Here is a 12,883-nt window from a genome sequence, read left to right as displayed (position 1 = left end):
AAGCTATTGTATTCGATTTCCTTTCATTTTTGTTTTGGTTTTTGCAAAAGAAACCAAGAAAGTTTGCTGGATTTATTTTTATTTAGAAAAACCAAAGAGAATACAAATACTTGTTGCAAACTCGCAAATGAGATGCGAGAGATGAGATGCAAACTCGCTCTCTATCGCTTTTAGGTATTACGAATGGGCGTATTCAGAAAGAAAGCTTGAAACTTATAAGCGCTTAGGGGCCATCCATAAAGTACGTCACACGTAAAGGGGGGGGAGGGGGTCGACAAAGTGTGACATGGTGTGACAAGGAGAGGGAGGGGTCCTATGTTTCGCGACATCACATTTCAAAATACTAATCGCGTAATTGGAAATATAAATTAAACTAAAAAATATGTCCAACTATACCTTAAGGGCAATACGGTTTAAATTGTTTGGTTGACAATTATTTATATTTATTCATTAGTTTATTTTTTGTTATTGTTTCAAATATTTGATATTATGTTGATTTCTTAAAAAAGTACTTAATTTAAATAGAAATAAGACTAATTTCGGAACTGCTGTTTTAATTTAATAATTTTTCGATGTTAAATTGCAAAACATGTGACGTCACACTAGGAAGGGGGGGGGTCTCAGAAATGTGACCACCTGTGACAAGGACGGGGGGGGCCCAAAAACTCATGAAATTAGTGTGACGTACTTAATGGATGGCCCCTTATAAGCGCTTATCGGTGCTTGTCAGCGCTGGTAACCTGCGCAGGAAAATATATGAACATGCGCCTATAAGCGCTGATCGGCGCCGACAAGTTCCGACAAGCTTCAACAAGCGCTGGTCGCTGCCATATAAAATTTGTCTTGGTCTGCTTCAACCTGCTTCCTTTGTGTAGAACGAACCAGCATTGACAAGCGCCGATAAGCGCTTATAAGTTTCAAGCTTTCTTTCTGAATACACCCTACTGCACGTAGTTTAGTAATACATACTTATAAGGTTATACTAATCATACGGGCATATACGGGTAACTAAAATTTCTTTATTCTAGTCAATACTCGTCAACTATGACGTCACGACTATATAGATCAAGCAATCTACGGCAACGGCAACAATGTTGTCATCAATGTTGAGCAATACATTAGGGAGTGATACGGCGCAGGCAATATAGTCCTACACGAGCAATTGAGTATTCGCTCGCTATGGATGATATTGGTCTTGTCACTCGCCCCGCAGAAGCAATACGGTCAGCCGCAAAGCAAAGTGTACGAAAAATTGCCTCTGCCTGGAATATCCAAGCACAATGGTTATTCGGCAATTCTGTGGGCAATTCGAATCTGCGACATTGAGCGATTTGAAATATCTGGAGCAAAATATAAGCAATATCGCTGAAATAGTTGCCGCAATGAAATATTGACATTTCTCCATATTGCTCCACAAATTTCTCGATCGGTCAATTCATGTTGCCGAGCAATTATTGCCCTCGTGTGCCAAGAAGCTTAGGTATATTATTATCAAGAAGCTTATATCCTCTAATTATAAGCTTCTTGATTATTATATTGAACTTATATTGAAAGCGCACGGCATAAACAGATAAGATATAAGCAACCTCGGTAAGAAACGTTCACCCCGTTCACCCTGAGCGTTCACGATTATATATTATGCTCTGTGGTCCATTCTCGATGTCTATGGTTGTTACACATATTTGACACTTCTCAACAAACAATAAAATGACAGTCATAAATTGATAAATTAATGAAAACCCAACAATGATGAAATATTTATAAAATATTTAATTGAAAAACAATTAGTAAACATGGAGGCTGTACCAAAATTGTCATTTCTTAGCTTTGAAATAAAGATCAGCCCAGAGAATACGCATTTTGGCCCTAAACTTAAACAGGTATGTTGCAAGAATAAAACAACTATAAAGTGTAAGTTCCTTCCACTTTATTTGTGTTTTAAACTTGATTATAATACAGTATATAGCGGAGGCCTATCGAGAAGATCCTGATAGTTATGGAAATGAAATTCATCAATTGGAAGGGCTGCGCTCTGCAGCAGTGCGGCCTACTATTGACGCAGCGGGTCTTAAAGCTCTTAACAAATACTTTTGTCAACTTCGAGCCATGCAAAGTCGATTTCCAATGGCTAAAGGTCAACCAGCCGCATGTTCTTTCGCTTGGTAAGAGTAATTACATTATTAAGAAATGCTAATTACATTATAGCATAATATTGATTTTTTTCATTTTTATTGGTTTGGTTAAGCTTATCAAATTAGTATTGTATCCACTCAATTTGCAGGAAAGATTTGTATGCAAACATGAATTGTTCATTATCAGACATAAGATTTGAGATGGCCTGTATACTGTACAACATTGGAGCCCTGCACACACAACTGGCAGCAGCCGAGGCTCGCGCCACTGCAGACAGCTTAAAGGCAGCTTGCCAGCACTTTCAAAATGCAGCTTGGGCTTTTCAATATCTGAGAGAACAGTATCCTCAACCTTCAGGAGCTGATGTTTCATCGGAAATCCTGAAATTGTTGCAAGAAATTTGTTTTGCCCAAGCACAAGAATGTATATTGGATAAAAGCAGACAAGATACAAGAAAATCTAGTGTAATTGGTATGATTTTGAAATAATTTTATCACACAAAAAAGTAAAAACTATCAACTACACCAACACACACCTACAACTTGTAAACTTGTCAGTTGTACACATTTAATAACACTTAACATATAAAATATCATTCACATCTTTATCTTTATTTTTATAAAGCATACATTTAAATATTAATTATTTAGATAAATAAATCATATGAATTAAATTCCAGGTGCTGTAGCAACACAAGTGTTACATTTTTACAAAAACTCACTGGCGATCCTAGGTCCGTCTACAGGCACAGATAATATCCACGAGATTATAGGCACTAAGCTGTATAACATCTGGTACCGCAATCTGTCTTTTAAGGCTTCATACATTGGATGTATAGTGGCCTTGTATCAGGGTTTGTATTCATTTAACATATTTTTCTGTTACTATTAATATTAATTAATAATAAAAAAGCTTTTATATTACTCTGTTTTAAATATAAATAAGTTATAATTTTAACTCTACTTCAAGGAATCAATGCTGAAGAACAGCAGAAAATGGGAGAGAGAGTTGCATATTACCAACAAGCTGTTGACAAATTGAACGAAGCTCGGAAGCTAGCAAAGTACATTGAACCGGTGCAGGCCACACAGGAGGCTCTGACGTTCACCAATGACATAGTGGAGGGGAAGAGAAAGGCAGCGAAGAATGAGAATGAGTTCATATATCATGAGGAAGTGCCCGAGAAGGACATGTTGACAGAGCTCAAGCCTGTGTGCTTGGTTAAGGCTGTGGCCATAAATTTTAATGACCCAGAGGTTAGTTATTTGACAGCAGCATGCTGTTGGAGCTTTTTTTGTTTATGTTCTAACTTTAAATGTAAAAAAAGTTTTGTTTTGTCACATTGTTATCATAATAATGATTTTGGAATCATGTTACATTTTTTTTATTATCTTTCTAGGTGTCAGGACAGGATATATTCTCGCGGCTGGTGCCCATGGGTGCTCATGAAGCATCGTCTCTGTATTCAGAGGAGAAAGCAAAGCTGCTGCGGCATGTGGTCAGCCAAGTGGAGGCCAAAAATGTGGAGCTCACAGAGTTCATGTCTTCCTTGCAACTGGACCAACTGGACGTTCTGGACACAGAACAGAAGTAAGTTTTATTGCTAACTTTTTGAATAAGCTAATACTCTGAAAAATTGTATTGCAATTGCAATTTTTTACTGAATATAAATTTGTGTCTGAATAGGGCATTTACTTAATATTTGTGAGGTAAATAACTGTTTATTTGTAAATTTTAATTGAATAATATTTATTCTAGTGATTGATGACACATTGTCTTGCTTTTTTTCTTTATGTTAGAAAGTCCTTATCTCATTATGATTCACTCTTATCAGTAGATATGTGTCATCAGTTATCAGTTATTGACTTGGTTTTGTTTACAAAACAGACCAAAATACTATGAATGTGTATTTTTCAAAATAAATAAATACTAAACTACAATATATATATAAAATGATAGACAAATTTGATTTAAATTTAAATTTGTTTTAGTGGTAGATAGCTACATTATAAACAAAATCTATACATTGTAAACAACTATGCTGAACCAATTGTTCAATTAAGAAAATACATACATGAAAATATTCATAAAAAAATCTCTATATAATATATAAAATTCTTGTATCACAATGTTACTATGCTCCTCCGAAATGGCTGGACCGATTTTTATGAAATTTTTTGTGTCTACTGGATAGATCTGAGAATCGGCCAAAATCTATTTTTCATGCCTTTAAGTGATTAGAGTTATCTGTATATAGAAAATGAAGTTAGTCTTGTCTTGGTTTAATTCAATTGAAACATTTATTCTCTAATTGATGTTTCCTTTTTTAGAATACCACAAGAGATTGTAGACCGGTGTGCAGCAATGAATGCCAAGACCGAGATGATCACCACCCTGGTGGACTCCATGAACAGCCTCGCTGAAGTCATCAGCGACGTGGAGCACACTCTCGCAGAAATTAAGGCTGATATACAGGTATAAGTTTGGGAAAGTTGAATCGCATTGGATCAAGATTTTTTTTTTATGAATCGGATCATTGAAAAATGGTGATTCTCCTTGATAAATTCAAAATATTATTTCAGGCCTCCTGCATAGATATAATTTTTTTCTCTTTCTAAAAAATTAATTTAATTTTAATGTCACTTTGAACCATCACACATTTGTTCATTTCTATTTTCTATTTTGCCGTTTCTAATTTTGATATACCCTTAGGTCTCGCCACACTTGACAAATTACTAATACTGTAGGCTATACTACCGGAACAACCGACCTTTCCGTCGCGGAAGATGCACAACGGAATTTCCGTCAAGTGTGGCAAAGGCCTTAGATAAAATCCATTCAACCCCTGTATAATATGTATAAATGTGTGCTAAGAGTGTTTCTTGATATTATTTTTTTTTGTGTTGGCGGTGGTAATTTGGTGTGCCTAATAAAATTTATTTTATTCTTTTATTCTTTATTCTATTCTTCTATGGAATGTAATTGTGTGCGGCGGCAGGAGGAGCGTGTGCTGGAGCGCGAGCACGAGCGGCGCGTGGGCGGGCGCGGGCCGTCGCTGGTGCAGACGGAGCTGGCGCGCGAGCTGCACAAGTACGGGGAGGCACACGCCCGCACGGCCGACAGCAACCTCGTGCTGCACAAGGCGGTCGCGCTGCACGTGGCCAACCTGCGCCTGCTGGCCCAGCCGCTCGACCGCCTGCAGCAAGCCGTGCCCAGCCTCGACGGCATCGGTGCGTAACGCAGCCTCGCTGTAAAATATATTAGCTTTTATGTATTAGTTCTGTCACGTTGTTCGTTTCAATTATCCATAATATTTTAATTTCTAGTGATACTTCAATAAAATGCTATTTAAATAAAATACTCGTAGTAACCAATGTTTGGTGTGTAGAGGGGCTGGACCGCAGCACGATGGCGGAGATGCGGCGCGTGGTGGGCAAGGCGCGCGAGATGCAGCAGCAGCGGGCCGCTCTGCTGGCCGAGCTGCGCGACGAGCTGGCCGCTGATGACGTCACCGCCAAGCTGCTGGCCGACCCCGCGCTGCCGCACGACGAGCTGTTCCGCCAGCAGCTCGAGCAGCACACGCCCAAGGTCAGGGACCACACACGCACTTAAATTCATTCACACGCATTCGCACGCACTTACACATTGTCATGTAATTTCACACATTCACTAAAAGTGATACGCACGCACGCAATGTGTGTGTTTGTTAATAATCAATACGTTCAGTGTGTCTTACACGCATTGACAAACACACGCATTCACCCTTACACATGTACGCACTTACACGCACTCATACGTAATGACAAGCTCTCAAACACGTTTATTGGTGTAATATATTATTAATGGACAATACATTTATTTTTATTTTATTTGTATAAGAACACAACAGTCATACATGCTTTCATATAAAAAAATTCAATTTAAAAACACATGTACATATTATAAGTAATAATTTTAAAATTTTATTGTTGTGCAGGTGAAGATAATAGAGCAGAACCTGTCGGCGCAGGAGAACATAATCAACCGGCTGACGTCGCTGTACGCCGCGTACGGGGACTCGCGGCGCCTGCTCGCCGACGTGCTGCGCAAGCGAGACGCCATGGTTAACGGTGAGACACGCACACACACACACACACACACACACACACACACAATGATTCATGGTTATTGGTTATATATTGACTGACAGGTTGGCTTGGTTGGTAGTGGTCCTGTCTTCCACGCCAGAGATCGTGGGTTCGATTTCCACCCGGGGCAAATATTTGATGAATACAGATATTTGCTCTGTGTCTGGGTGTTAATTATCTATGTATGTTTATCAGCCATCTGGTTTCTATAACACAAGCGAAAGCTTAGTATGAGATATGTGAAAAATTGTCATGAAATATTTATTTATTGTTATGTTTTTTGTTGGTTTTTGTCCTCTAAAAATGAAATTGTTGTGTGTCTCGCAGCGCTGATCACGTCGTACGACAGCTGGGGCGAGCTGGTGGGCAAGTGCCGCAAGGGGCTGGAGTTCTACCGCAAGCTGCAGCACAACCTGAACGGGCTGCGGGCGCGCCTGCGGGCCACGCGCCACGTGCAGCGCGACGAGCGGCACCTGGCCGACCCCGCGCCCGCCGCACCTGCCGCACCCGCCGCACCCGCCGCACATGCCGCACCTGCCGCGCTTCACGCAGGTGCACACGTGCAACAAGTGAAACTTCTTTGGCAAGATACACCAAAATAGTCGCCTTGCTCCATGACGTGATCGTATTGCCATGACATGACCTTGAAATTTTACTCTCAACGCACCTAAAGAAGTTTCACTTCAAAAATAAAACGATAAATTCATTTACTTCCCAGCTATTTTTAAATGTGAATTGAACTTTTGGACCATCGATAAAAAAGGTCCAATTCTTATTTGAGAATGATAAAAAACGGATATAATTGTTCTTTTAGATCCCGTTTTAACGAGCAAAGTCGGCCCCGTGCCAGTCGGTGCGACGCCCGGCGCTGCTCCCAAGCTGAAGGACTACCTGCCATACATGAAGAACAGAACACTGGCCAGAAATATGCCACCGCAAAGTATAATTAACACATCACGTATTTTAAAATATAACCTATACAATAATTATTTTAATTTCACAAAAAATGTCAAATTTCAACTTCACAATTTCGTTATAAGGAATGAAATAAAAAACAAAATTCCTTTTCAGCCCCCGTGGAAATTCAACCAGAATCGTCTTACCCGGACCCGATTTATCCCACGTCCATCCGACCCAACCCCGTCGGCTCTGAAGGTAAACTACATGAACCTATAAATTAACTCAGTTATTAGCAATTATTAACAATATAAAATACCTGTTGTTTAATTTTTCAGCTACCGATGTCGCACAGCCAAATCTACCTGATGGTGTTACACCTTATATGCGCTATCCGCCCTCCTACATGCCGAGCGAAAATGACCCTTATTCTGCTGCTAAATACGGGTACAGCGCTCCTAAAGGATTTAACAAACCCGAGGAGGCGCAGAATTACAATTACGCTGCGTATTCACAGCCACAGTTTCCGACGTCGATGCCGGAACAACAAAGCTATGGAAGCCCGTACCAAGCCGCACCTCAAAGTGCCAATCCCATGACAGATTCACAGAATGCAGCGATGTATAACCCGGGCCAATCGAATGTGCCCGAAAATCCTTACGCAGCCACATACACCCCGTACATGAGTCAGGTCAGCTCGGCCACCGATATGTCGTCGTATCACCCTAATCAAGACTTGAGTGCCAATTTTTCTCAAATGCACGTCTCTGCGCCAAAATCGGAAGCGATGAGCAACTTCAGTGGCGAATATTCGCAAACGTACTTCAGCGTGCACTACCCGCCCACCTCCTCCAACGTGGCCACCTACAGCAGCGCCGTGCAGAACAATAACACTAACAGCACTACACAGCTGTCTACGGATTACAGCGTGAACTATCCCTACACACCTGAAGGCAACCAATACGGCCAAAGTGTGCCCAACCAACCTACTTCCGCACAAGAGGTGCCAAATCCGTATCCAAACTATTCTCAAGCTCAGCAAAATCCGAGCGGACAGCCGTCTGTGTCTGCCCCCGCTCAGAACGCTTATCAACCGTATCAAAATGTCCCGAACGCTTCCAACGTCTACTCGCCGACGTCTGATTTCAATTCTGGGAACAGCTTCACCAACACCTCCAACACTAACACGTACGCATCTTCTAATGTCCCAAACTCAAATATGAACGCGCCCACTTCGATGCCCTACCAAAATGTAAATACGTCCATCTCGATCCCGAATGTTTCGAATCCCTACAGCGTGAACCAGCAGTACGCCTTCACCGCCGGTTATGATAACGTGTCCCAAGGTTACGTGTACACCAACGCCGACAATTCCGGCACGTCCACGACTAACGCCAGCACCACCGCTTTCAGCACTGGCCAGGCTTACATGCCGACCGACTCTGCAAATTATATTAATCCGGCCCTCGCTCAAATCGACGCCTTCGATAAGCCGATAAAGTCGCACGCTAAAGGAGAAGCTTTATCCGCGATGCCGATCTCGAGCTACCAAAGCTACACGAACGTTCCCGTAAACTACATGCAGCCCGAACAGACGGTCCAACCTGCGATATCGCAACCGACTGTCTTCAACGAACAAAACAACCCGAGCTACGGACAAACTTATCAGAATCACCCGGGCTACACTTACAACGCGTGCACGGGAAACTACGATTACAGTTACGGATCACAAAATACCTTCAATAACTTAGACCAGCAACAACAACAACAACAGACCGTCGACCCGCAGGCGATGAATCAGAATCAGCAAAATTGGAACGCAGCCGGCGTGTACACGAGCGCCGGGGCTTACGGAACGGTTCAGTCCCCGTCGGAAGCCCCGCAACAGGCGCCGCTTCCCCAACAGAACGCTGACCCAAGCCAGCAGCAAACTTACTACAACTCCCCGTACGGCTACCAGACGGTCACCGACCAGTCGGACGGGGGCTGCGTGTCTGCGGGCAGCACCAACTACGGCGCCAACCCCAACCAGTCCACCTACATGCAGTCGGGCGTCGCGCACGACACTAGCGTCACTTACTCGGGCAGCGAAGGTAAGGGCCATTTACTTGATTGATCCACTCGACTAACCAATACTATGTACTTGTATATATCTATATATTTTATGTTTGTGCCCTAAACATATAATAAATGAATAAGAAAAATGACTGCATTTTATTTCTTCCTCTTCCAGTGTCCATGTCCAAAGAGAATTCTAACGAAACGACATCTCATTCGCAAATCATTGAACCGACAAGTCCACCCTCACAAGTTGAACCTACGCAAACGGTCCGAGACCCTCCGGAACCAGCACCTAAAGTAGAAGAGACGAAAGAACCGACCGCTTTCGATCTGCTGTCAGATATCGACTTCTCTGTTGAACAAACGCCACTGACGCCAGAAATAAAGGTGCCGCCGGTGTCTGAAAAGGCTGTTGTAAAATCTACGGTTATCCGCAGAGAAGTAGTGAAACCGCAACCTAAAGAAGAGGTTATAGAACGACCTCCGAAGAGAGATATTTTTTCTGACCCCAGCTTAATAAATCAATTCACACAGGAGGTGAAAAACTTACAAAAATTGACTGATTCCCTAACAAATACTTCATCTAGTGGTATTAATGTTTTAGAGGCCAAATGGAAAAGTTTACAGGAATTACAAGTAAGTTTAACTTTTATTTGAAAATGATATAAAATTCAAAGTTTTAATGTTTTATCTGAAAATAGTAATGCACAAACTATCAACAACTGCACATTTCAGGCCCAAGAGGAAAAAAACCGATCGATGAGGATAGCTATGAAGCGATCTCGTATGGATGACGTAATGCCCTATGACGACACTAGACTCACCCTTAAGTCTGATCCTGATGCCTATATAAACGCCTCTTATTATAAGGTAACATTTACACTATATAATTTTTGAAGTGGAAAATACATTTGCGTAATGTGCTTACTTATTTTGAGTTTTTTTTTATTTGCAGCAATTGACGTCATGGTGCATGCCCCTAGTAATCTCGAAATGCCCTGACGAGTCCGAAATGGAAATCTTCTGGAAAGCCATGTTCGAGAACGATGTCAGCTGCATTGTTTGTTTACAAACTGAAATTGATGTAAGTGATCTTCTTTTATAAAAAATTGATTGCCACATTGCATCATCTGTTTGTTCGCGATAAATTCGGAAACTAGTGCACGAGTTATCATACTGTTTTCACTATAACGGGGTTTGTAAGAAAGGTTTTATAATTTGATAAGTTATAAGCAACACGGGCGAGGCTGCGGGCGAAATGCTAGTTATATAGATAAATTTAATCAAATACGTCATCCCTAACAGCATTCCTGTCTTACCTTTTTATACGTAGCAACTGAGAACGCTTCAGATCCGGTTCGAAGGACCAATGTTTATATTGGTCCTTCGAGCTGGATCTATACTAGTGACCTGTGGCAACAGATGTATTATGTCGGACGGACGGACATTCGTATTAGATGAGTTTGTGTCTTTCTCTATATTATTTAATGACTTTTGCTTATCAACCTTTGGAGTTAGATATTAAATTGATAAACATTCGGTGAATGTTAAAATATGTAATGACGTTTCAAAAGTGCTTGTAAAAGAAGTCTAATTGAATTCCGGTACGCGTTCAGATGCAGGGTGCGGCATATTGGCCGACGGCGGTGGGGCAGACACTAGTGGTGGGAAGCACGCGCGTGTCGCTGGGAGCCGCGCGCACGTGCGGCCACTGGACCGAGCGCACGCTGCACCTCGCCTGCGGGGGCACTACGCGTTCTGCTATACACTATCAGATCAACGTGTTCCCGGACAAGTGAGTCAATTATCATTGTTACATTTGTTTTATTAATTACTTGCTCTGCCATAACAAAAAAGAGCGTGCGTACAAAATATACATGTCAGAAGTGAAACTTCTTTGCTTATATGGTATGGCTACGTTATTAGTCTCTCAATCGATTTCTATTGGTAATATACTTATTATTGCTTTTCATCCGTAAAATTTTACCCTAATCCGCCTGAAGAAGGTTCACTTCAGAAATAAATTACGATTACTTAAAATATTACATTCAACATTCTTGTGAAGCCATTAGACTATGATCATTATGGTGATTCTTTATTATGATTGTTTTAAACGTTTCTACAGAGTGGTGTGCTCGCCGCTAGTTCTCCTGTGCGACGCAGTGTGGCGACAAAGCGGCGCGGGTTTGGTGGGCGCCAGTGGCCTTACAGCCGCGGGCCGCACAGTGTGTGTGCAGTGCAGCGCAGGCGCAGGTCGTAGTGCACTAGTGGCACTGCTACTGGCTGCTATGTGTCAGCTGCGCGCGGGACACATACAACTATGTGGTGAGGCAAATCAGGAAGATCTTTCCATTAATTGATATAATTTGACGGACAACAACTGACAACGATGACAACGAAACTGCTATATCCCACGGATTATGATATTATAACAGTTTCACTTCCATAGATAGATCAAAAAATTCTTAAAATTGTAAACAGTACAGTTACTTTTCTACAGTTTACAATCTCGCGAGATAGATTATAATCTAACAGTATTTGTAGTTGTACGACATATTTATTGTGTGTGTCGCAGAGGTGTTGGAGCATGGTGCGGGCTGGCTGGTGGCTGGGCGGCGCGGTGCGGTGACAGCTCGCACGCAGCCCGACCTCGCACGCGCGCTGCTCTATTACGCGCAGGGCGTGCTCTGCTCCGGTAACTATTACTATTACATGTTGAAAGCTCTCTGATTTATTATCTTTTAATTGTTTAAAGCTTTCTATCACTTCTATTGCCCCAATTTGTAATATTTTTTTTTGTTGCAATGTATGTCATTGTTATAAACAATTAATAAGACTTGACCTAATTTACACTTTTTTCATATTTAAACATCCGTTAAAAGATATTATTTCTTTACGGAAATAATTTTTCAATCGCATTACGTAAATTTTATAGTCCTTTTTTCAATGTTATGTTTCGAATTACATAAGTATTTATTATTGACATTATCAAATGCATGACGCTATTCTACTCATACATCAGGTACAACGATGTTCAATGGCGAAGCGGTATCCGTCCCGAGCGGTGCGGCAGTACTACCCCCCGCCCCCACCCCAGGGCCCGCTCCCCCCACGGGACAGGGGGGAGCACGGGGCAAGTTCAGCCGCGAGTCGTTTGAAGAAATGCGACAAGCTCCTGGTCTCAAGAGCGGCGACATGAAAGACCCCCTCAACTTCCTCGACCCCCTCTGGAGCCTCAAGAAGAAATAACAACCCTAGATATGATCAAAACATTAAGTGAATAAATAAATAATCGAATCAAATATAATCCACATCAAATTATAAATCTATTTATGTTTTAAGTTAAAATATATGAGTAGATATTTTAGGAAATTCGCTATTTTTAATTTAATCATTCTTTTATCCAATAATGATGATGATTGATGATAGACATTCCTTCAATGAAATGGGAAAATATTATAATTGGTAACTTATAAGGTAAGATAGCGTTAGCATCTATCGATGGTTATGTAACTCCTTACGTTATGGCCGATAAGCAAATTTTGTGTGGCCTCAGACTGCGAATGGTATTATTGTACTTTAATAAATACATATTTAATTCAATTGTTGTTTTATTTATTCTCCCTTTGATTCATTCACATACCGTGGACGTTCGTAGGAAGTCT

General features: G+C 41.3%; 1 protein-coding gene across 1 annotated transcript; it reads left to right on the top strand.

The window, feature by feature from the left end:
* The first annotated feature begins 1,687 nt into the window (after nt 1-1,687).
* Nucleotides 1,688-12,821, top strand: LOC123705940 (tyrosine-protein phosphatase non-receptor type 23). Its single transcript, XM_045655058.1, has 21 exons — nt 1,688-1,880; nt 1,960-2,162; nt 2,282-2,604; nt 2,813-2,986; nt 3,103-3,389; nt 3,533-3,723; nt 4,464-4,608; nt 5,132-5,363; nt 5,522-5,721; nt 6,110-6,242; nt 6,588-6,812; nt 7,075-7,200; nt 7,332-7,415; nt 7,496-9,250; nt 9,391-9,854; nt 9,954-10,088; nt 10,174-10,302; nt 10,835-11,013; nt 11,344-11,543; nt 11,794-11,913; nt 12,241-12,821. Exons 1-21 carry the CDS (start codon nt 1,794-1,796, stop codon nt 12,465-12,467), a joined length of 5,619 nt encoding a protein of 1,872 aa, XP_045511014.1. The 5' UTR covers nt 1,688-1,793; the 3' UTR covers nt 12,468-12,821.
* The last annotated feature ends 62 nt before the right edge of the window (nt 12,822-12,883 follow it).

The sequence above is a fragment of the Colias croceus genome, chromosome 3 (genome assembly GCF_905220415.1).
Source record: "Colias croceus chromosome 3, ilColCroc2.1".
In the NCBI taxonomy this organism is placed as follows: domain Eukaryota; kingdom Metazoa; phylum Arthropoda; class Insecta; order Lepidoptera; family Pieridae; genus Colias; species Colias croceus.
The sequence above is the reverse complement of the archived record's forward strand: the minus strand, read 5'-3'. Positions and strand labels throughout refer to the sequence as shown.

Bases quoted from the DNA above. Each gene is read 5' to 3' on its own strand.
- LOC123705940 (XM_045655058.1), top strand. From the start codon at position 1,794: ATGGAGGCTGTACCAAAATTGTCATTTCTTAGCTTTGAAATAAAGATC. The intron at 4,609-5,131 runs GTATAAGTTTGG...GTGCGGCGGCAG, and splicing joins AAATTAAGGCTGATATACAG to GAGGAGCGTGTGCTGGAGCG. The intron at 9,251-9,390 runs GTAAGGGCCATT...TTCCTCTTCCAG, and splicing joins CACTTACTCGGGCAGCGAAG to TGTCCATGTCCAAAGAGAAT.